Source organism: Pteropus medius, unplaced genomic scaffold, assembly GCF_902729225.1.
Source record: "Pteropus medius unplaced genomic scaffold, Ma_sr-lr_union100, whole genome shotgun sequence".
In the NCBI taxonomy this organism is placed as follows: domain Eukaryota; kingdom Metazoa; phylum Chordata; class Mammalia; order Chiroptera; family Pteropodidae; genus Pteropus; species Pteropus medius.
Genome location: NW_024347790.1, coordinates 10426497 through 10452469, shown reverse-complemented (window position 1 = coordinate 10452469; position 25973 = coordinate 10426497). Strand labels below are relative to the sequence as shown.

At 35.2% G+C, this 25973-nt stretch overlaps 1 protein-coding gene across 13 annotated transcripts in view; it reads left to right on the top strand.

Moving 5' to 3' along the window:
- ABI1 (abl interactor 1) overlaps positions 1 to 25973 on the top strand; it is an 89337-nt gene that overhangs the window by 39023 nt on the left and 24341 nt on the right. For all 13 annotated transcript variants that reach the window (XM_039877609.1, XM_039877602.1, XM_039877607.1 and 10 more), the window contains one exon: positions 25078 to 25254. In XM_039877609.1, the coding sequence (XP_039733543.1) occupies positions 25078 to 25254 (177 nt within the window). The remainder of the gene's footprint in view (positions 1 to 25077; positions 25255 to 25973) is intronic.

Below are 25973 nucleotides of genomic sequence, written 5' to 3'. Positions count from 1 at the left end.
TACATATATTATCCATGAGACCATCAACACATTCAAGGTAATGAACATCCTCTCAGAATTTTCTTGTTCTCCTTTGTTGTTGTTCTTTTCCATTCCGTATCCTCAGGCTTTCTGTCATTATGAATTAGTTTATATTTAGTCAAATTTAATATAAATGGAATCATATGGTATATACTATTTTTGGGGGAGACGTGAGGGTCTAGCTACTTTAACTCAGCACAATTTGGAGATTCATCCATGTTCTTTATAGAAATAGTTTACTCCTTTTTATTGCTGAGTACTATTCCATTATTCCACATTTTTATCTATCCATATGTTGATGGACCCCTAGACTATTTTCAGGTTTTGCCTATTGCAAATAAAACTATGAACATCTGTGTACAAGTATTTATATGGTCATGTGTTTTTATTTCTCTTGGATAAATTAATTACCTCTGAGTGGAATAAATAGGTCACATGGTAGATGTCTTTTATCTTTATAACCAAATTTATAGCCAAATTGTTTTCCAAAATGATTATACCATTTTACCTTTCCACCAGCACTATATGAGAGTTATAGTGGCTTCGCACTTGCTATGGTCAGTTTTTAATTTTAGCCGTTCTAATAGTAGGTGTATAGTAGTGTCTTATTGTGGTTTTAATATTCATTTCCCTACTTATTAATGATTAGCATCTTTTCATGTGGTTTCTGTAGATTTCAATATCTAAGGCTTGCATATCTCTGTCAGATTTATTCCAAAGTATATTGTATTTTTGATGCTATTGGGTACTGGTTTTATAATCTCAACTTGATTGTTTATTTCTTATATGTACAGAGATATAGTTATTTATTTTGTAACCTTGTTAAAGTCACTTAATAGTGATAGCATATTGTGTAGATTCCATTGGATATTTTTGCATAGATCATGTTTATAAATAAAGATAGTTTCACTTCTTCCCTTTTCTATTTTTCTTTCTTTTTATTTTTGCCTTACTACACTAGGTTGAAGCTTCAAGACAATGTCGAATAGGAGTAGTGAAAGGACATTGCATTGCCTTGTTCCTGTTTTAGTGGAAAGCATTCAGTCTTTTACTATAAGCATTACTGTAGTCTATAGGTTTGTCAGAAATGTGCTTTATGAGGTTGAGGAAGTGGCCTTCCAGTGCTAGTTTGCTGAGAGTCCTTATGAGAAATGGATAACAGATTTGCCTGTTCTTTGTCTGTTGAAATGATCATATATATACTTTTGGCTTGTTAATATGGTAAATTATATTTTTTCTTTTGTATTTTAAACTGGCCTTGCTTTCCTGGAATAAACTTCACTTGACCACAATATATTATTAATTTCATAGATTTTTAGACTTAATTTGCTAAAATTTTGTTAAGAACTTTTGCGTCTGTGCTCCTGAGAGTTATTGGTTTATAGTTTTCTCATAATGTCTTTGTCTGGTTTTAGTGTCAGTGTAATGCTGGTCTTACCTAATATATTGGACAGTATTCCCTCTTCTTCCATTTTATGGGAAAGTGTATAGAATTGATATTTGTTCTCTTCTAAATGTTTGGTAGAATTCATCAGTGAAGCTGTCTGGATCTGGAGTTTTCTTGTTAGGGAGGTTTTTAACTATATATTTAATTACTTTAGTAGATACAGGGCTATTCTTTTTATCTGTTTCATCTTGAGTGAGCTTTGTGTTTTTCCAAGAATTTGGCCATTCTACCTAAGTGGTCATATTTATTTGCACAAATATATTTTTGATTTCGGTAATTGGTGTCCTCCGTTTTTTAAAAATACAAATAACATTTTAATGAAAAATAACTGCCATCTAAAAAAAATTGTGAGAATGGTATTTTTACATTTTAGCTTTTTAATATTTTGTTTAATAAAAGCTAGATTCTTATATTTGTTTCTGTATTCAATCTGTTAAGTTTTGTTGTTTTAGTCGAAGTGTATAAAGTAAGTCTGGCATACACAGATATATAGCAAAAAGGCAGGATCTCGATCCCAGGGGTCCCAGGAGCCACAAGTGGATAACCCTATAACATTATGGGGTATTATAGTTTAGTCTCTGTGATATGTGTTCCCAATATCATATATTGGCCATTATATTTAACATTTATAAAAATCTCAAATTTGTAATATGTCTGGAATTGTTTTTTTCTGGCTCTTTGTTATACAATTCTTGGTCCATGCTTACTGACTTTAGTGATATTTTTGGTGCTCTTATCCATAATATCTTGGGGCTTCTGCTAAACTCTACGGGCCTGTCGATATTTATTTTAGGTTTTCTTAATCAGTTTCTTAAAGATATTTTATGAATTTTAAGATTAAGCATGCTACTCTTTGGCACTCGTTATAGGCTGAGTTGTGTTTTCCCAGAAGTCCTAGATTCCAGTACCTCAGAATGTGACTGTATTTGGAAATAGGGTCTTTAAGTTAGAATGAGGTCAGTAGGTAGGGCCTAATCCAATATGCTTGGTGTCCTTATAAGAGGAGATTAGAACAATGACACAGAGAAAGAGGACCATGTGAAACAGAGAAGAGGGCCTATTACAAGCCAAGGAGGGAGTCTCAGAAACCAACCCTGCCAACATGTTGATCTTGGACTTCCAGCCTCCAGAATTGTGAGCAAGTTTCCGTTTTTTAAATTACCCCGTTACAGCAGCCTGTTGTAATGTTCTTGGTTAAGAATGCCTGAGGCACTCACCCAGCCATGTCGAGCCCCAGAGTGAGCCCCACAGACCTTCCCTCCATCACCAGTGGGGCCAGTGTTGTGGTTGGACCTGCCCCCTGTGTGGTTCTTATGACGCAGGGTCATGTCTGCAAAGCCATTGGGGAACTTTGAAGAACAAGATTTGTTACTCACAGGTCTTGGAGGGTACATGGCATGCCTGAGGGCCACATGGCAGTGAGGCCTGGGGTAGAGAGAGAGGGAGGGAGCATGGATCTCAGGCTCTGCCTTTATGAGAGTCTGAGGGTGGGATCTCTTTATTTGGTGAATTTAATGGCTAAGAGTGGAAATTAAGGCACGGAAAGGGAAAAATAGTGTCACTCAAGCAATCAGTTATCTAGGATACACAGGGCTCTTAAAAGGGAAGCTTCATGAGTGTGGGCAGACTGGTTCTTTAGTCGTTTTTTAGTAGCTGTGTAATACAGCTGGCTATATCTTTATTTGAAATGGATGCTTCAGCAATCAAAAGCTTAATGTCATGCATTTAACACTGCACAGCCCTAGCAAACTAATCTAGCACTGTTGTGTCATCTGTTGGACTATCACTTTTATACTTTATGTCAGCTACTATAGATATAAACTGTTCTTCAGAACCTAAAATAATGGCAGAAAAGACAAAATGCAGATTGTTTAGTGTCATTCACAGTGAGAAAGCATGGTAAGCTGAGTTAGTACCAAATGGCTAGGAACATTCTATAGCACTCACTAGATTGGCTGATTTACCATGAGAAAAATATATTAACTGCCCTATTTAGTATTCTAATGGATTTATTTACTCATCTAGTGTTTCTAAGAAGAACCATATGGTGCTAAACCAAGTAATGGCCCCCAAAGGTATCCAGTTCCAAATCCCTGGAAATGTAAATGTTACTTTATACGACAAAATGGACTTTGAAGATGTAAATTAAAGATTTGAGATAGTAGGATTATCCTGGAGAGTATCCTGGATTATCCAGGTGTGCTGTAAATGTAATCACGAACTTCCTTATAAAAGGGAGGCAAAAGAGAATTTGACATAGAAGAGCAGAAATCCAAATGACAGTGAGAACAGAGATTAGAATGATCTGGTGAAAAGCCAAGGAATGCCAGTAGCCACCAGAAGCTGGAAGAAGCAAGAAGTAGATTCTCCCCTGAAACCTTTCAAGGGAGTCTGGCCCTTTTGATACCTTGATTTAGTCCTGTAAGGCTCAGTTTGGGTTTCTGGTCTCTAAAACTGTAGTAGAATAAATTTCTGTTGTTTTAGGTCACAAAGTGTATAGTATACAGCAACATTAGGAAACTAATACTCATGCTATAACAAATCAGTTCTAAATGTGGTATGACTTTATATTTGCGTAAATCTTTGATATTGGTTCTTGTCATCTTCATGATATGGATTAAAAATGTATTTTTAAAAGAATATTATAAAATTATATATCTTCAAAATCCTGAGGAAAATGTGAAAAATTCTCCAAGTTTCTTGCCAAAGTTCTGTTATGGAATAGTATTTCTTATCTTTAACTGTGTTATTTTTTTAAGACTGATATCTGACCTAAACAGTTTCTAACTTTCCTTTTATTTTTCTTGAAAATGTCAAGGCCCGAAAATCAAATAATTTAGGGCAAATTTCCTCACCCCCTTTTTGGAGGGAGGACATTTTCTATTCAGCTTAAAGAAGCATTCTCACTTTAATTATAGTTGTTTAAAGGTAAATTTTAGAGGAACAAGCTATAGTAAAGATGTACTAACAATATAGATTCTTTGCTGAATGTGAATACATACTACAGAGCATATAAATGTTTATTTGGGAGAGTTGAGGGGCTAAACCTTGTCATAGCATTAAATCTTATCTTATTATTCTCTAAAATAAAATTCTCTTACTGTATGAATAAACATTTATTTCAAAATTAGTTATTCTGCCAGAGATTCATAGCACCTAACACAATGCCTGGTGTTTTCATATTAGTTGATGGAACTTTGGAATTTTAATATGTTTTAGACATCTGAAAATTTTGAAGCTAGATAAAAATGCTCTAAGATGTAACAAAGATTTCTGGTATAGCTTTGGTCCTCTCTCCTTCCCTTTCTTCCCTTCTTATTATTAAAATACATGTATTAGCTAACATTATTTGTATCACTAAAATATATATGTGTACATATTTACTTTAAATTGTTTCTTTTTTAATGTACTAATTTTGTCTCTAAGGTTGTTCATTACTGGTATGGTACTAGAACTTCATGCCATCAGACGACTTACATATTTTGTTTATTTGAATAATTAATCACGTGTAAGGACCAGTAAACTGTGATTTGTGTGGGCTAAATCCAGTCTACCCCATACCCATTTTTGCAAATAAAGTTTTATTGGAATATAGCAATGTTCCTTTGTTTACATAGTGCTATGGCTGCTTTCACCACTACAGTGATAAATACTTGAGTAGTTATGACAGACCATATGGCCTGCAAAGCCTAAAATATTTACTCTCTGGCTTTGTCCAGAACGAGTTTGCTGACCCCTCTTGTAGTGTTTTGCAAACATTTATTTCAGAAATTAAAAAAAAAAAATTGTTCTTGGGATTTGACACCAATTTCTCCAACTACTTATAGTAGTTGGTTCTTAAGATAATTTTTCTGGAGGTTGATTAGCTGACATTCTGAAAAAGCCAGAAATAGTAAGGAATGGGATTTGTGCAGATTGCATGATGGTACAAATTCTGCAAGTTTATGGCTTCATTCCTTTGGTATCTTTAGCATATAGAGGTTAGTTTATGTAGGAAATGATAGAAGAAGCTCCGTTAGAGGTTTGGTATTCTGACACCAATCTGTATATAGCAGTATTGTTCTGATACTAGCCACCTGGAATCAAGATTGCTCTCACTTCAGATGCCAGTGGCAAGTTGGGTCCCCATTCTTTCTACACTCTTGACCATCCATCCGGTCACTAATTTGGGGGTTCCCACAACCGTCCTCAGATTTGACAATTTACTAGAATGACTCACAGAATTAAGAAAACATCCTCATTACAGTTTCATTTTAAAGGTGATCAGGACCAGTCAAATAAAGTGACACATAGGGCGAAGTCTGGGACAGCCCCAAACACAGAGTTTTCGTGCCCCTTTTCTGTGAAATCAGGGTATATCACCTTCCTAACACATCATTGTGTTCACCAATCAGAAGGCTCCACTGAACTTTGATGTCCAGAGTTTTTACCAAATGTAGTAGGTATGATTGATCAAATCGTTGGGCACGTGATTAAACTCAATCTCTCTCTCTCCTCTGCTGCCCAGAAGTTGGGCTGACTTGGAGCCTCAACAAAGGCTCTCTGGAGAGCAGCTAATAGCAGGCAAACTGAGAGGGAGTGGCTCTTAGTCTATGCTTGGAAAAAGGAAACAGCCTTGGTGGGTTTGCTGTTTTTATAGCCAGTTGACGCCATGCTAGACAACTAAAACTCTGATATAAAACTGCGTACTGCTTGATGAATAAGAGGGCAGAATCATGGTGACCACAACAGCTAGAAAATGAGAAGACAAAGAGACCTGAAGAAAGAGTGCCGTAAGTTTACCCATATCATAGGCTGACCCCCAGTTGTGCATGTGTGGAACAAACTGTAGCACCTTAGTGAAGGCTAAAAGAACTGATTTCAGCCGCTGCCCAACTTAGAGGAGACAGTTTGGAGTTTAAGTCTAGCCAAATTAATGTCAGCATTTTTCAGAGGACGATAACAGGATTTAGTGTTTTTGCAGGGTATAATTTATCATGTACAGCAAGGGTCCCCAACCCCTGGGCCATGGTCTATGACCTGATAGGAACTGTGCCGTACAGCAGAAGGTAAATGGCAGGCAAGTGAGCGAAGCTTCATCTGTATTTGCAGCTGCTCCCCAGCACTAGCATCACTACCTCAGCATCACCTCAGATTAGCAGGCATTAGATTCTCATTGGAGCACCAGTCCCTGATGCCAAAAAGGTTGGGGACAGCTGATGTACAGGCTATTTATAATTATTCGACCTGTGAAGAAATGGGAAAACATGACCAAAACTCAATATAAAAGGCATTCGAGATCAATCCTCAGATGATGTACATGTTAGATACATAACTATTTCTTTATACGATCAATCCTGAATTCAGGTACGTAAAACTTCATGGTTAAAGGGAAATTTAAGAAACTAGTTTCATTTATTATGTTAATATGGAGTGAAATGCATTCAAGTCTGAGGTAATGGCATTAGACAAAGACATGGATGACTTGTTGCAGGTGACTAGGATGTAGGGTGTAATGTTTGAAGTGGGGAATGTACCTGGAGCTTAGTTTGGAAGAATCTGAGATTCTAAATTAAAATTCATTTCCCTTTGGTTTGGTCACACTGATAAGATTGAATGATAGGTTGTGCTGTCTTAGTGGGGTAGAGGGTATCCTTTTGCTTTTTTTCTGCCTCTGCTACCTTCTTGGTGCTAGAACTGTAGCTCCTGAATCAGCAACATGCTGAGAAGAAAAAGTACCAGTCTTCCTGAAGTTTAGACTAAACCAGCTTTTAGTTTTGTCCTAATTAATAGTATAATAAGGGACTGTTCTCATCTTAGAGTAAGGACTACCATTGTCAAAAAGGGACTTTGGAACTCTCCTTATAGCTTGATTATAAATAGCTCATGTGGGAGTCTCTTTCAGATCATGTTTTTTTTGGTTATCGAAGCCATTCACCAGGCTACCACTTGAACCTCCTAATCGGTTTCTGAGTCTTCACAGTAGAATGACTAATCTTGTTTCAAAGCCTCGAAATGGTTTTTTCCTTCCGATATTTAAACCTCAAATTCTTTAGCATGGTACAAAAAGCTCTCTGACTTGGTCTCCCAGCTTTCATTGCATTCTTGCCATACCTAGCTTCTTGAACTGTTCTAAACATAGTATGTAAATTTGTGTCTCTTTGCTTTTCCATAATCTATTTTTCTTACTTGGAATTAACTTTGTCCTGTCTCTGTTCTGCTTAACACAAGGACCATCTGAAGTCTCCATTGATTAGCTCAGGGAAGAATTACTGGCTCTGTCTTTGTGCTGTGCCACCTAACTTGTTCCTACTTTGTCAATGACTTGAGGTATGTGTCTCCCCTTCCTCACTTTTTAAAGGTAAAAGCATATTTAAGTCATCTCTTCATCCTTAAAACATAGTAACTGGCACTTAAGTGGTTTGAGAAGTGTTTGTTGAAGGGTAAGGCAGTGTGGTATGGCATACTTTGGAGTCACAAAGACCTGGGTTTGTTCAGATTACATAACTTTTTTGAGTTTAGTTTTCTCATATGCAAAATTGGGACATTAGTGCTAACCTTAGAGATAAAAATACTTGCATGTAAAGCACTTAGCCTAATACCTGAATATAAAATGTTGGCATTATTAGTCATCATATTTTTCATACATTTGGCATTATTTGCCATCATATTTTTCATACATTCTCTTCTATTTACCCTCTCTTGCACTCTTCCTTCCAATTAACATGCAAGCATGTTTGTTTTTTTTCCATCTTAAATAAAGCTTTTCTTTTTTTTTTTTTAACCATACCCTTTGAGATACTAAATTTTCTCTCTTGAGAATTCACAACCCAAGTTCTCGTATCTCTCATCTTGTGGAGTCTTCATCTAATCATATGTGTGCCTCAGCCCATTGAGATTTGATTTTCTTTTTCTACTCCATGGATGTTGCTTTTGCAAAGAAGAGCAATGATATGTTTGTTTTAAATCTAATAGCATAATTTTTTTACCTCATTCATGTTACTTTTACTTGTAGCATATAACAAATTTGTAATTATGTTTTCTTGTATGTTTACTTATTTAATGCATGTGTCTTCTGTTGGAGGTAAGTTTAACGATGACAGGAACCTCATATGTTTTGTGCATCCCTATATTCCTCCTGTTTCCCATAGGGCCTGGAAAGAAATAGGTCCTTGAATCTTTGAATTATCAATGTAGCACTTTTGAAAATCTGTAGTGCTTTGCAAATCAGACAAAATGTCAATATTGTTTTGAGGAAGTTCTCCAGTTAAAAATAAAATGAATGTACCCTAGGGTAAAATTTAAATTACCCGTAATTTGCTTCATAATCTTAATAGATTACTTAATATGGTCACTAACAATATTTTTGCCTATTCCCTGAAAAAGTCAAAGTGTGGAGAATTTTTTTTAAAAAAGGTTGAAGTGTATTAGAAGTTGCAATTAGGTATTACCAATGTTTGCATTCTTCTCCACACTCTCACTCTTTCTTGCAGTTCTTGTGAAATGACCAGACAAGAGCTTTTTATCAAGAAATAAGAGAGAGAAGGACTTCTACCATATTAAAAAATAATCACTGTGCACATTATTTTATTAAAAACCTACACCTACCTCTATCATAAGATGTGTTACTCCTTGAATTTTGCCTTCAGGATAGAGGTTAGATTGTTAGCATGGTGTTATGTTAATGCAAGCATGATCTCGTCTCCTTGCTTCTCTGGCTTCATTCCTTTCCTTTTCTTGCTTCATATTCTGTGCTTCAAACGTCTTAATTAACCCACTGTTCTAGCAGTGTAACTTTTTAGTGGCTAGTTTCCTTGCTTGGAATGTCTGTCTACCCTGTTTCCTCTGCCTGGCTAACTCCTGCTCATTCTTTAGACTTCAGCTTAATTGTCCCTGTTCAGGGAAGTGGAAACCTTTTCCTTGGTCCCAGAAGGCCAGGTTCGATCTTGCCATGTACTTCTCTGCGTACTCTTACATGACAGATAACTTCTGTTTGATCTTCCTGATCTGCTCCCCCGCCGCCACCCCCTCCCCCCAGGCCCCCCAATAGTCGATACTCTGGGAGGCTTACCTGTATGGATTATGTCCATGGGCATCTGTGACTTCTGGTTTCAGATTGATTGCCGCCAGTGTGGAACACAGGCAGATCAAAAATAGTAAGGAAGTTAAGCTCAGAATGTTTATTTCTTTGGTTTCTTCCCTGTGAGTTGGCTGTGTCCCAAGACAAGTCAGTACTCCCCTTAAGGTAGTCTTCTCTATGTGACTTTCTCTTCTGAGTTCCAGTAGTCTCTGCTGCCCCATATCTTTTTGGATTTATAGATACTACTGCTGCTAACAGAAGTTCCTGTACCTTGTTGTGTTCCTTCTCCCTCACCAATCCTTTGGGTTAGTTTCTTTTTATATAAATGTTCTTTGAATTATTCTAATTGAAATATTTCATTAGTTTCTGATTGAAAGTCTGGCTGATATGATCCAACATACATTATTTCTGATATTGCCTTCTCTGTCTTCAGCAGTTGCCTGTTTTTGCCTTTGTCCTCACTTAGGTAAACAGGAGGCTCAGTTGAAGGTGAAAAGCAACTCCTTCCACTTTAGACAGGACAATGCTGCTTTTGTTTATATTATATATTGCGATTTTATGTAAGAGTGGATTGATCGAAATTAGGATTGAACAACAACAGAAAGGTTTGAAAATCAATGAATGCAAGGAAAAAAAAATCTTTAAAATTTTTAAATGACCATTAAGGTTCATTAAAGGCCTGGCATCTGCCTTTATTTTTAACCTCGCCCCACACTACTAACCCTCTTGGACTTTTAAATTGCAGGGATTTAATAATACCGTCTGCCATGTCAGTGTCCTGGAATGCATTGTTATAGACCTGTTTCACCTAGCTAACTCTCTCATTTATCCTTGAGATCCTGCTCTAAATTTTATTTAAGGGTAATTTTTCCCTAATGCCCCTTTCTGTCCTGCCTCCCACCTGCATGCTTATTTTTACGGTTCTCTATTAACTGTTTTTATAGCATTCTATCGTTTCATAGCATTTATTATTAGAATTATATTGTTACTTGTCCTATTATTCAATATCTGCCTTCCATAGGGGTCAGTTGTGATTGTTGCTATATTCCCAGTGCCTACCATGCATGTATCCATTTATTCAACAAATGAAAGGAAGTTAGAGTAAAGGGTCACAGAAGCTCTTTAGAGTGTGGTTCAGAAAATTTAAGGCCATTAGAATTTTCAGTTTCGAGTGGGGTCATCCCTTTTTAATTTCAGGTAATGAGAAAAATCAGTATATTCTCTTTTTAGATAAATCTTATTTGATTTTATTCTTCTATAGATTAATGGAACATTGATCACTAAATATCTGAATCAGTGAACTAAAAAATAAAGTCCTATTCTCATTTTTATAACTAAGTAATAAAGATGACTTAAAACATTTTTTGGGGGTGCAATTTTAAACTTATAGAAAAGTTGCACGTACAGGAGACAAATTTTTGTTTTGAACTGTTTAAGAATAACTTGGTTATGATGCCCCATCGTCCGTGGATACTTTGATGTGTATTTTCTAGGCAGAAGTACATTATGTTATGCATAACTATAGCAATCATCAAAATCAAATAATTAACATTAATACATTGCTACCAGCTATTCTTCACATTTTGTTTAAATTTACCAGTTGTTCCAAAAGTGTTATAGGTAAAGGATCCAGTTCAGATTCATTCAGTTATCACGTCTCCTAAGCCGCCTTCAATCTGTAAGAGGTAGTTGCTCAGTCTTCCCTTGACTTTACTTGACCTTGACACTTTTGAATATTATAGGCCAGTTAATTTGTAGAATGTCAACATGGGCATGCTTAATGCTTCTCACAATTACATTAGGTGATAAAGATGACTTTGGAGACAATAATAGTTTCCTATTTAAAAATCACTCTCATTGTCTTAATTTTTAAAGGAAAGCCTTTGTTGTTTCCATTTTAAGTCTAAATGTTTTTAGTTTAGGGCTTGTAAATTCATAATAATCTTTAAAGACAGAGGACACCTTTAGAGAACCTGACATATCTATCATGGCATAACATCCCTACAAATATTTTGTAAGAGGTTAACAGAATTTACTGTCATAGGAATTTCTATTTCAACTACTCAGGATGAATTTATTTTGCTATATTTTGTCATTACGATTATTTCTGACTCAAAAATTCTTCAGCTTCAGTGGTACTTGAGAATTTCTGAGACATAATTAAGTATATTTAATTATGGCAGAAGTTATTTCTAAAATAATCTTGGTTAAAAACAAATTGTACACATTTTAGTTCAGTTTTAGCTCTGGAATAATTTGAAAATTCAAATGAAGGCAGTCAGAATCACTGTTCTAAGCTTATTTTTAGATTTTTTTTCTTTTAGCTGGTTTCCTTTCTAGCCACCTGCAGTTTTGTGTGCAGTCAAACTGTCCCCCCCACCAAGCTTGGCATGTAAGTAGCTTCTCTAAGGCTTTGGTATGTTCTTTTTAAAGAGCAAAGTGTAAATTAAAAAACCTTCATTGAGTACTTAAATTTATTTAAAAATACTTTAAGTAAAAATATAGCATTATTACAGAATAAAGGACTCTACCTCTAGGAATCCCTTTGGATTGTAGTTTATTTTGTCTAGATATTATTAATATACTATAAATTAATATATAGAATGTATCTTTTCCATTTTTTACTTTCAGATTTTTCCTGTTTTTAAAGATTTGTATCACTAAGCATAACTGGATTTTTAAAAAAGTATATCTTTTAACTGGGGCATTTATTGCATTTATACTTAATATAGTTATTGATATATTTGGATTCAAATGAACCACCATTATTTTGTACTTTTTATTTATGTCATCTGTTTCTTTTCTGTCCTTCTGGATTAACATTCTGTTTTGTATTAACATTCTTTGGAGACCTTATTGTGTGTGTGCACGCATGTATGTGCATGTGTATGTTTGCTGCTTCTTGCTCATGGTGAATTGTTTCCTTATGTGTTTTACAAATTTTGATTGTGAGCTCATCTTAAGATCTCATTTTTGAGATCTCTGTACAGTCTGAGGGGAATACCATTGATAAGATAAACTGAAGGTATATTTTCAGACAGTTTTATTCTGCCAAGTGTTCTAGTGATAACCATCAATTTAGGAGTATTTCGAGTTTAGAACCTGAAAATTTCATGGGAACATGTTATACTTTCTAGGACAAGTGCTGTCCCCCCACCCCCCCTCATCTGTGTGTGTGTGTGTGTGTGTGTGTGTGTGTGTGTCAGTTTTTAGCTGCTATAACAAATTACCACAAACTTACTGAATAAAAAACCCACAGTGTTACTATGTTATAGTTCCTAAGGTCAGAAGTGTGAAATGGGTTTCACTGAGTCAAAATTAAGATGTTGCCAGGGCTCTGTTCCTTCTGGACATTCTATGGAAGAATCTATTCTTTTGCCTTTTTTCAGCTTCTAGAGGCTTCCTGCATTTCTTGGCTGGTGGCCTCTTCCTCCATCCTCTAGCCAGAAATGGCCAGTTGACTCTTTTTCACTTGGCATCACTCTGATTAGCACTAATTGCTGGCTTCCTTTTCCCTTATGAAGACCCTTGTGATTACATGAACCCACTTCAATTATCTTAGATAATCTTCCCATTCAGGATCCTTAATCACGTCCACAAAGGCCCATGTGCCATATCAGTTCAACTTTCCCACCTTCAACAGGTTTCTAAGGACTTATATTTTGTTCCCATTTGGCATAAAAGTCCAGTCTCCTTCGTTAGTAGCCAGCAGGCCCCTAGAGAGTGGCTTCTTTCATGTTTTCTTCTCTGGGTTTAAGTCCTCCCTTTTTATACTCTCCCTGGATTTTCTTTACTCTCTTTAACATTGGACTGTGAACAGGTGGCTTGTAGTGGGGGAGTTTTCAGGTTATCTCATCTGCCATATTGCCCTAGTTGACATTCCTTACGTTAACAAGGCATTAATGAGTTTTAATAAGACATAGAATCTGACATTTTTATTTTCCTATTATACTTTAATTTAAAATGCTTTTAATTTAGCCTCAAAAAACCTCAATGAATCTCATCTTTGTAAAAGCTTGTCTGTTAACTGTGCTTAAAATCAGTTTCTCTATTTGAACATTCTATCAACAAACTATCTTTTTTTCTTTAATCTGATACAGTCTGTCCTGGTTTACTCTGATTTCTGCTGCTCAACCAGACCAAGAATCTCTCTTACCACTTCCTGCCTCCTTTCTTGACTGTCTGGTTAGATGGTTCTCTTTCAATTAATATTTTTATTTTCTGTTTTTCTGTCTTATTTGAGCTAAAGGCATATAGATATTATTCTATACGCAACTGTTATCATTGAGCTTTATCTCACAATTTCTTTTGCTGCTTCCATTCAGTAATATGTGAATCTGGTTAAAAGCCAGTCACATACTACATAAGGGATTATAATGAAAAGTCAAGTTCTGTATCACTGCTTTCTATACTTTGTCTTGCCCTCTAGAGCACTTATATAGTGCGTACTGTGTATCAGGCTTTTTACACACGTGAACACCTATGAATTAATTCATCTTTAGAACAACCCCATCTTACAGATGAAGAAGCTGATCCACAAAGGAGTTATATAACTTGTCAGGATCATACAGCTATTAAATGGCATTATTTGAACCAGGCAGTCTGATTTTAGAATCTGCTTCTTATCAGTATGCTGTACTGCCCTTAGTTTTAGACTAAAATTATATTCTCAGACTTTTAAAAGCAATAGTCCATTTCTTCTGGCTTCCCTTGTTGTTACTGAGTGATCTTTGTCTCTGATTCTAGATCCTTTTTGTATAATGTGTTTTTCTCCCTGGAAACCTTTGGAATTCTCTGTAGCTGTGGTGTTTTGAAATTTTACCAGGATTTAACTTGTTATTAGGGTCTTTTAAAAATAGACTCTGCTGGCACTTGGTGGGCCTTTTCAATCTGGAGTTATGCTACTATATTTTGGGAATATAGTGTTATTTGTTTGGTAATTTATTTTCCTCTATATTCTGTTTTTGTTTATTTTTTTCGTAGATGTTCTGTTCAGATATTCGACCTTTAGTATTAATGTTTTAGTATGGTTTTCCTTTTCTAGTTTCCATCTCTTTGGGAGACTTACCAAGCTTTCTTTTTTACAAGCTGAATTCTTATTTATTAATGGGTTATCTTTTATTCCTCAGTAGATAATATAAAAATTTTTTTTTAAAGTATTTCTCTAGTCTGTGCAAAACTTTTTTCTCCCCTTCTAGTCCTTTTTTTGTTTTATTTTTTTAGGTCCCTCCCTACCCCCTTAATGAAATGTTGCCTCAAATAACCTGGTGATCCTTGGCTGTCTGTGTCTAAGAATGAGGAACTAAAATGCTTAAAAAGGAAATTATGTGACAGAGACTGTTACTTGGTGGTGGTGGCGGGGGGATGATTGGGCTTTGAGCAGTGGTGCCCCAGACTTTCAGGATGAAGGAGTTATTCTTGTGCCATACTATTTTGCAGTGGAGAATTTTCTAATTTCCGTCATGAGAACTGCATTCATGAGGGAATGCTGTATTCTTAGACCATGGTGAATGGAAAGACTGGAAACTCCACTGTTGAGTGTATAGACACTCACTTAATTCTCCAGCTTTTTAACTCTGTTCCTCACTTTTAAAGAAAAGTAGTTTTAATGGGATAAATTCACATACTAGACCATTCACCCACTTAGAGTGTACAATTCAGTGGCTTTTGATATCTTCACAGAGTTATGCATCTGTCACCACAAGCAATTTTGGAACATTCTCATTACCTCAAAAAGAAAATTATCAAACCTTTGCTATTAATCCCTTTGCTATTAATCCCCAATCCTTGTATCCTCTTCCTGCCCAACTCTAAGCAACTAGTATTTGACTTTCTCTCTATATAGATTTGTCTGTTCTGGATATTTCATATTAATACAACATGTGGTCCTTTGTGATGTCTTCTTTCACTTAACATGATGTTTTCAAGGTTCATCTGTGTTGTAGTATGTATTAGTACTCTTTCCTTTTTATTGCCAAATTATATTTATTTTATAGATATATCACATTTTACTTAATTATTTATCAGTTAATGAACATTTAGATTGTTTTCACTTTTGGGCTATTATGAATAATGGTGCTGTGAACACTTGTTTACCAGTTCTGCATAGACATATGTTTTCAGTTATATTGGTTATATACTTAGGAGTGGAATCTCTGAATCACAGGGTAACTCTTTTTAACCATTCAAGGAACTGCCAGCTGTTTTCCAGAGCGGCTGTACCATTTTACATTTTCACCAGCAGTGTATGAGGATTTCACTTTCTCTACATCCTCCAAAACACTATTTATTTTTTTTATTAGCCATCCTAGTGGATGTCAAGTAGTATCTTATTGTGGTCTTGATTCTTTTCCTCACTTTTGTAGTCTGTAGAACCTGTTGCTTCCAAATTCTGAGCCTCTCAAAGGTTATTTTTTTTTTCTTTTAAAATATGTATTGAAATATCTTTTACTATATTGTATTAGTTTCAGGTGTACAGCATAGTGATTCGACATTTATATCTCTTCTGAAATCATCATCAGGATAAGGCTAGTAATTATCTGTCATCATACAGTTATTACAGTATTCTTGACTATATTTTCTATGCAGTATATTATATCTATGTGACTTCTTTATTTCATAACTGGAAGTTTTTACCTCTTAATTCTCTTCACCTATTTGGCCCATTCCCCTACTCCCCTATATTTTTCTTTTAGGATAAATTGCCTTGCAGTCTCAGGCATTTTGGGTTCTAGCTTCTGTTCTGATAAGTTAATATCCCCAAATGTGGTCCTTACTTATAAGAAAAATTATAGGACCAAAAATATTCCTCTGATGAATGCGAAAGAAATGAGACTCAGAATGGGCTACTATTGAGCACAATCCAAATCTTTTCAAAGTATTGGATATGACTCTTCTGATAATAGTGATTTGCACTCCTTGTTACATGTTTCATATAGCTAGGGCATCTTAAATGAACTAAGTAACAATTCTTAATTCTAAGATTGCTTATAAAAGTTGTATTATTGGCTATAAGCTTTAACTTGTTTAGTATCATCTAGTAAACTCAGGGTTAAACACTTGAATATAGATTGGAGAAACAGAATAATAATATTAATAATAATAATAAAACCTACTATTTATTTTGTTCTTTCTGCATGTAAGACACTGTTAAAAATCCTTTATATATATTAATTCTAATTCTTGTAATTGTATGAGGTTGATATAATTCTTTTTTAAATCTTATCTGTATGGTAAGAAAACCAAGGGCATGACATGGTTAAATAACTTGCCCAAGGTCACACAGCTAGTAAATAGTAGGGTCTGCTTTTAAATCTATGCAGTCTGGTTTTTGACCTGTGCTCTTAGTAATTAGACTATAATGCCTGACATTTCTACAGAATTTTAAATATATTTTTAAGAAGGGAGAGATACTCTTCCTTCTTAAATATTAAATATTAAAACAAAAGTTAATTCTTAGTAAGGAGTAGTAGTTGGGTAATAAGTTCAAATTCATGATCTGATGTTCAGAATATAAACTGTGCTCTAATGTTCTCTTAATTACCTTAGATTCTAGTTTGGATGGAAAATGATTATCACTAAATTGAGCACAAAAAATATTTTTTTGAAGTGGATATATAATTACCATGTGGAGTGTTCTGCAGTATGTCTTATATTCTTAAGCAAGAAGAGACAAAAATGTCATTGGGTGATACTAAAAAATTGGGAATGGGCCAAAGTGTTAGTGACAGATCCAGTTTTTCCCAGGATAAAATATTTCAGAATAATTCTGATCCAGGTGTTTTGTATTGTGTTTTTCAACCAAAATCTTATTTTGTAACTCATCGTTTCTAAATAGATCTGTTTTATAGTGTGTATATATAGGTCATTCTGAATTAAGTTAGCTTCACAGTTGATTGGGACCTTGTTTCAAGCTTATTGAACAAAGCTCTGTAACTCAGAATTTTGGGCATAGGGCCATTTCCAGAGCCTGGTCCAAATAAGCAGTAACAGACAAAGATTGTCTCTTTCTTGGCTGAAGACTTTCTCTGTTTGGCTTGCTTGTCTCAGTACTCTTTTACATTTTTTCTACCCATTTTATACCCCTTTCCTATTTCTGTTTAGGGCAGAAGTGTGTCGATTTTCATTCTGTAGTTATTATTTCAGCAAACATTGATTGTGCTTTTTACTTATAGATAGGGTTCTTTGCTTGGCACTTATAATGCCTTCCCTGTGTTGACAGAGGTAGTTATGAGGATCGCTGGCCTTCCAGTATGGTATTGCAGAAATTATGTGAAGTATTAAGTAGTTTTGCTATGTCATATTTTTTCCCTGCCTGCCTTTCTGTCTTCCAATAATTAGAGAAGCTTTTTCTGTAGAATCTTTGAAAGAAGAATGTCCCCAACCCCCACCCCAAACTGGTAAGGAAAAAGAAAGAACATAATTAAAATAACGTTTCTGCACAGTAGTTTTAAATAATCATATCTTAAAAAGATAATTAAAAATCTTGCCTACTTAAGAAAGTTTATCCTTTTAATTCAACATTTGTTTTAAAAAATGTTTTTCTTAATAGGATAATATTTGGAATATTTTAATCATTTCTTTAGAGCCTTTGCTTTCCACAAAATTTATTCAGTTTCTAATCTCATAAATGACCTACTTGGCCCTTTAAAAAGAAATTGTGAGATTTCATTTTTCAGTTTCCTTAGTCTTTCTTTAATAACTCATAATAAGAGTAGAATTCAGCTTATTTTTATTCACACTATTTAAAATTTTCTTTAATCTCTGAGCAGGTGTTGTATTTTCATGCCTTTTTGCCTTTGCTTATGTTGTTCCCTCTGCTTGAATTAATTTTTCTTTGGCCCCCACCCCCCTCCTCCTTTTTGGCATGCCAAATGTGGTTGGCTAAAATGAGGTTTCTTTTATGGAGTCTTTTGATGCTGCTCCAGGAATATTAATCATTTTTTCTCTGTGCTCTATTTGTACTTTGTGTGCAGTTAAAGACTTTTGAAAAATTATACTTAATACATTCAAAAGGATAAATATAGTGTGTTATAAAATTCGTAATAATAAAACAAACATCTGTGTATCCACCACCAAAGTTAACTAAATTCTCTTTCTTCTACCTATATGTTTCAATCCATCCACCCAAAAGAATGTTTATTATTTCTTTGCCTTTTCGAAAAGTTTGTTAGATATATGTGTAGGCGTAAACAATTGTTTAGTTTTGTTTGTATTTAATAAAACATTCATTTTATATGTAGTCTAGTATGGCATACTTTCTTTAATTCAGCATTAAGTAAGATTTATTGGTATTTCATATATAGTTCACTCAGAGTAGTTCATTTATTCTCATCAATGTATAGTATTTTAATTATAAATATGCCACTTATTTGCATTTACATTTAATGGATCTGGAATTGTTTTTCCCCTTCTATGATGTGAGGTGGGGATCCATTTTCAGTGTTTTTATTTAGATGGCAAACAAGTTGCGCTATTTGAATAATGCATTCTTTCCCACTGTATCATCACAATAAGATACCAGGTTTGTTTCTGAGTTCTCTCTTCTGTTGAATTGATCTATTAACCCTGTGTTAAGAACCCTACTGTCTTATTCACTATGGCTTTATCATAAATCTCAGTGGGAAGTCCCCTGCTTCCTTTCTAATTTTTTTTAAACCATGTTTTGGTCATTCTTTCTCCTTTGTCCTTCCATATGTATTTTGAAACTATGAAAAAATTTTCAGGAGTTTTTATTTGGAAGCATTGAAGCTGTAGATCTGTTTGGGAAGATTTGGCATCATTGGATATATGATATCCTACACTGGATAGGATTAGGGGAATGGGAGAGAGATGTATGGTTGTGAGTAGGTGTGTGTGGTGGGGGGATGTTGTACCTGGCTTTGAAGGCCACATAATTACTTCAAGTTAATATTGTCAAACTCCCATTTCATTGTTTCCTTATTTCTTCCCTTATTTATAGTTGGATGGAGATATAATTTCTTATGGTTTTATTCGGGGTGTTCTGATCATTTTTGGAGGTAGAATGTTTCTGTTGATTATCTTATGTTCCTCATTGCCACTGTTCTGTCTCACAACTCTTTATGTTACTTGTACTTGTCATATTGAGTCTGTCAGCAGAGTTTTCTAGTTGTGTTATATTAGCTCTAGATTATGCCTTTTATATTACCCAGATTCAAAAGCCTTGTTTGCTCTTTATTAGAATACTGCAGCTATTTATTTGTTATTAGTCCATGCAGTACAAGTTCATTTTATGTGCTGAAGTGCAATATAAAATATTAATAAAATTCAAACAAATTTAAATGTGAAGACTTTCCTCAAATTAAAAAATTTTATGAACCATTGCATAACTTCAAAACTGGACAAAGAAATTGTTAAACTATGCATTGTCATTTGATGATTGGGCACTAAACAGAAACACTGTCCTGTAAACTTAGTTCTTGGATTTTGTGAGCTTTGAATTATATATAAGATCCTTAGGAATGTACTTATGCCTTAAAAGGTGATCCCCCTGACCATGTTCATTCTATCCATTACTTCCAAATTGATCTCATACACATTCTGTTTTGTTTCTCCTTCAGATGCTGAATCATCAAGCATGATATTCATTTACCAGATTTTTGTCTTTGGGTTTCCATCTTTTCTCTACTTTGTTCTACTGATATCTATGTCTGTAAGATCTGCTTTCTTTTTTCAAGTGAATTTTAGCTTTTAGGGCTTATTTACTTTGGAGTCATTGAGTTTCAAACTTGTAGAACCTCACTGTTCATTAGATTGGCTTTGAGGAGTCCTCCAAAATGCTATTATTGCTAGTGACAAAACTGGAGATTTGAACAGAATTCACCTTCATCTTTCTTTATTTTACTTTTAAAAACAAAAAATGTATATAAACTTTTAAAGTGTACAATATGATAATTCAATATACACCTATATAGTGAAATGATTATAGTCAAGCTAATTAACATGTCCTCACATAGTTATCTTTTTTTTTTTGGTGCTAAGACCACTTGAAATGTACTCTCATAGCAAATTTCCAGTATTCAGTACAGTATTATTAATTTAGTTATCCTGTGCATTAGATCTCTTACTCATCCTGACATAACTGCAACTTTGTAGACTTTGCCCAACATCTCCCCATTTCCTCCACCCCGACACTGGTAATCGCCATCTCCTCTGCTTCTGTTGTTCTGCCTTTTTAGATTCCACATATAAGTGAGATCATGAAGTTTTTTCTTTCTGTTCTTAATGTCCTCCAGGTTCAACATTCCGTATATTTCTAATATGCAATGTGATATGTCCGTGTTTTCATATTTACCTTAATTGCTGGGTTGTAGAGTGGATAGTTTGAAATAAGATTCAGATTCAGTTAATATTTTTTAGTGCTTTTTTTGTATCAGGCAATATCATAGGTTCTAATATTATCCCATCCCCGTTTTATATAAGCAAAATGGAACCTTAGTGAGTTTAAAAGTTTGTGTAAAATTTCGCAGCTAGTAAGTCAGAGAGCCAATGTTCAAACCTAGGTTTTTTAATTTCATGTATGTGCGCCATTTTTTTAAAAACTATTTTCTTCAGCTGTGCTTCATAGGTCCAGGGATTGCTGCATGGTGATCACTTGCACCTTCTAGTTCTAGCTAGGGTAACTCTTAAATTTTATCTCATGCATTAGAATTGAAAATTAATTTTCTTTATATTAAACTGCTTTTGCTATCTAAAGATGGAAAAAAAAAGTGTGAAAGTAAGGATTCAAGTATGTGAAGGAATTAGTCTTACAGAAAAAGCTAACTTTGTCTTGGTGAACATATGCATGCTGTTGTTATACAAATGTTCCAAGACTGCTCCCCTCCTCCTACCTGCTTTATTCACTCACTCTGCCATATGGAAGGTTGTGCATTGCCGGATGGATTGTGATTTGGACTTTCATTATTCCTAATTGGAAGGCTGGGGAGAGGATAGACTCAGAAAATTTTTCAAGTAATTTGAAAGTGTGTCCTGCATAGTTCTGCAATGTGTGAGGGAAGTAGGAAGGGTGAAAAAAGATGATTTTAAGGAGAGTTATGGACACCATGATGTTTGAGGAAAGTATGGAAAAAACTCAAGCCATTTTGAATTTGTTTTTTCCCATAAAGACTGGGAACCTTGTGGGATGTTCTTTTAATAAGATTTAAGCAGGTGAGATAGTGTCACATTTTTTCACTTTGTTTTCTCAAGTTTAGTGTTTTTGTAAAGATCACCGTGGTTACATGATGGAGAACAGATCGGAGAGAGGCTAGATTGAATGCAAGTGGACCAGTTAGGAAGCTATTGTAATAGCCAGGTTGGGCGATGATAGTTGATTGACCGGGATTAAAGTGTTGGAAAAAGAGGAAACAAATTTCTGATATGCAAACTTTTTTTTTTTAAAGAGAGGTATAATTGACATATAATAATATACTCGTTTCAGGTATACAACATAATGATTTGACGTTTGTCTATATTGTGAAGTGATCACCACAATAAGTCTAGTTAACATCTGTTCCGTACATAATTATAAAATTTATTTTTCTTTTGATGGACTTTAAAAATTTACTCACTTAGCAACTTTCAAACATACAATACGGTATTATTAAACTGTAGTTGCCATGTTATACATTATATCCTGGTGACTTATCTATGAGCTTGTTTTTGTTGTTTGTTTTTTAGTATTTGTCTTTCTCTGTCTGACTTATTTCACTTAGCATAATGCCCTCAGGGCCTATTCATGGTGTCACAAATGGCAAGATTTCATTCTTTTTTTGTGACTGAATAGTATTCCATTGTATATCTATATACCACAGCTGCTTTATCCATTCATCCATAGATGGACACTTAGGTTGTTTCCATATCTTGGCTATTGCAAATAATGGTGCACTGAACATGGGGTGCATGTATCTTTTTGAATTAGTGTTCTTATTTTCTTCAGATAAATACCCAGAAATGGGTATCTAACAGAGCCATAAAATTTTGAGTTCTTCCCATCCACAGAGTGAACTGGTATACCCAGGTATGTTTGGTCCTCAGTTCCCATTGAAGACTTGGCAAACTTGATCCCACTGCTAGTCATCTTTCTCTTTAAAGCATCTGAGGTTGGGGCATAGGGAGGGGTTGGGAGAAAGCACCTGTGCAGCAGTAAACAAGGTGCATTTTATTTTGAGCGGTACTGTAGCCGCAAGCTGATCAACCAATTAAACCTGTATTGCTTTTGGTTCATCCAAAGCCCTATGTTCTGTAGCACTGACACCATCATTTCTGCTTGGGAACACCTTGATTCAGCAGCCACAGCCACATTGCTTTCTGGCACTGGCCATGGGTTTGTACCCTTTGGCTGACTTGGGCTTGATCTGCACAGCGGCATCATTTTTAGGAGTCCACCTAATTTGGGCTATTTGCTGTTCCATTGTCAAGATAATATCTCTTGAAGTCTTGCTGGATTTCGACATAAGGATTAGTGATCATTTCTAAGGCTGGTAGGGCTGGCAGCAAGAATTCATCTAGATTTCTTTGGGTGAGTTTCTCATTCTCCAGTGAATCACCATCATCATTTTCAACTGTATAGTAAGAGCCCTAAGACTAGTCGGTACCCGAAGGAGTTTTCTCAGGAAAGTTCTCCCTAGGGAGCCAAAGCTCTCTTAGAGCAGACTTGACTTGTTGCCAGAAAATGCTCAGGCCTTTTACTCACTCAGTGGATTGAATGTTGACAAAATAGACTGAGGGAGGGGCTGAGCAATAAGATAGCCATCTATTACCATTCTTCTTTAACAAACATTATGTGCCCCGCCTCAAAGTTCTCCTTGCAAACTAGCCTAAGTTCTAAAAGATTCTCTTGGTTCTCATCACAGTTTCAGTTTTCCTCCTGACACATTGCTCTGTAGGGGACAGAATCTTACTTGCTCCCTCCTCCATCCACCAGACAAATCTTAGTAGTAGCTGTTCAGACGGCACACCTGCTGAGGCTGATTGCTTGTTGGAGAGTTGACAGTATGCAGAGTCATTCAGGCTGCTGTCTTTGAGCATGCTACTTCCTGGTGCTCAGGCTAAACGACCTCCTCATTTCAGTCTCATTAACAGCTAATAAAGTTGTGGACCATTCATTGCCTGGTTGACTGTACAATTTAGTCAACGTGTTAACCCACAATTCCCATCATCTCCTCTCAGTTCCTGTTAACTGGCCTCTCATTCCACTTCTAGAACGCTTTGTCTTTGTCAGCATTCCATCCTCATTGCCAAAACTGTCAAAAATTGCAAAGGGTTTGAGATTTCACCCTTCACGCAAGCTAACCAGTTAGTGTGCCACAATATCATGGATCCTGTTAGAAGACATGAGACAGACGAAGGATGTCATTACTCATGGCAGTAGCAGTAGCAAGAGTGTCAGCATTTGTGCCAGATAACTAGCCCCAGTTTCCATAGGATTCTTCCAAGAGAGCCAAGTGATGATGCCTGCACACAGAATGGGGTGCATAAAAGAAAAGAATTATCAGCTTAAGGGAACAAATCTTTTATAATGGGCAATAAGCCAACCTTTGCCCTGGAGGGTGACATTATCTTTATTATACTGGACAATACATAAACTTGTATTTTCCTTTCCAAGGAGACACTATATCTTCTAAGGCTGTTTACTGTATAAATATCCAGAACAAAAGGAGTCATTATCTTTTTTTGCAAGATTGCAAAAGTGCTAGAGACCCAAGGAAAGTTTTCTCCTTTACCTTGCTTTGGAGCTGGGAGAACATTTTTGATTACAGGTTCCTTCTCAATTTTTAAAATTCTGGTGAAATAGAATCTTAAGCAGGCGTTAATGTTAAACTTGTTTTCTTTCTGACAGTTTCTTTTTGCCCCACCCCTTGCTGCTTCAGTTCAGTTTACATCCTTCCTTTTTCTCACCTAGACTACCAGAAGTCCCTCCTAACTGGTCTCACTGCTAATAGTCTTGTTTTGTCTGGCCTCATCTCCTCTTCCAGAGGGATCTTTTAGAACTGAGATCTGATGATGTCTCTCAATTTAAATTTGTTATTGGTTTCCCCTTACTCTTAGGCCAAAGTTTAAATTGTTGAGCAGTTGCATAATTATTGCTCGTGTGCTGTTACCCAGTTTTTAAATGTTGACAACTAAATAAAAAAAAAAAATTTAAAGCCATAAAGGCCAGTACTAGGTAGGCTGTATGCTGCCAATCTGTAACCTCTGCTTCTTATCATTTTTCTCTGCATGAAGTGTAAGCCACTGAGAGCAGGACTACCCTTCCTTTTCACAAACGCCAAGGCTTTAGGAAAGAAAATGGCTTTCCCGAGAATTATTTTAGAATCAAATTCGTTAAATTAGTTTGTACTTGTAATTACCTTTAAGATATTTCCTGTTTTGAGCTTTAAGAATAATTACTTAATTTTGAAGGGAAAGACATAGTATTCACTAGACAATAGACATCTGTTACAGTCTTATGGTGCAACCTATATATCATCCAATATATATGAACATTATATATATTATTTACTGTGCCTGATAATATTTTCTTGCTTTGTTTAAACTTAAAATATAGACTGTGGACATCCATAAAGAGAAAGTGGCCCGAAGGGAGATTGGTATTTTGACAACAAATAAGAATACATCAAGAACTCACAAAATAATAGCACCTGCAAATATGGAGCGTCCTGTAAGGTATATTCGGAAACCTATTGACTATACAGTTCTGGATGATGTGGGCCATGGTGTCAAGGTAAGCATTTCTGTATTATATTAACTTGAAATAATTTATCCAATAAATACTTTGGAGAGGAAAATGGTCATAAAGATAATTTTCTTGAATTAATAGATGTTTTTAGCTATTAACCAGCATTACAATTTTCATAAAATATTTAATATTAGTTATGTTTTATGCTAACCTCGGACAGAATTTTACCTGTGGAATGGACTGTATTCAGGAAGATAATAAGACTTGAAAGAGCTGTTTATTAATTAAGCCATTTGAATCCAGAACTAATATTATAAATTTGTGTTGTGAATACCATGTCTTGCTTTCACTACCAAATGGATATTTACAAATAAAAAATTTATATTCTTTCCAGAATTGGCTTAGAAAATAATCTGTAAAACTTTATTCCTAAATATATGTATACATTAGTGCATTTATGTGGATATAGATGTAATTTCAGAACATAGGAAAAATAAAAAATTTTATGTGATTTTGTTTTGTTCACCATCCCTGACTCTCCCACTCCTCACCCTAACAGGCTTTTAGGAAAGAAATTATTTGTTGCCCATGTCCATTTCATAGCATGGTAGAATTAGCGCACTTGAAGGATACCTTTAGCCTGTCAATTCTTCAGGTATTCATGGGTCATTTTGCAGGCACCTGGAGTGACTTGAATTCTTTAACCATCTTTGCTCAGGGTGAACTATTCCTTTGAAATTTGATAGTCCCTTTCCTAGAGGACC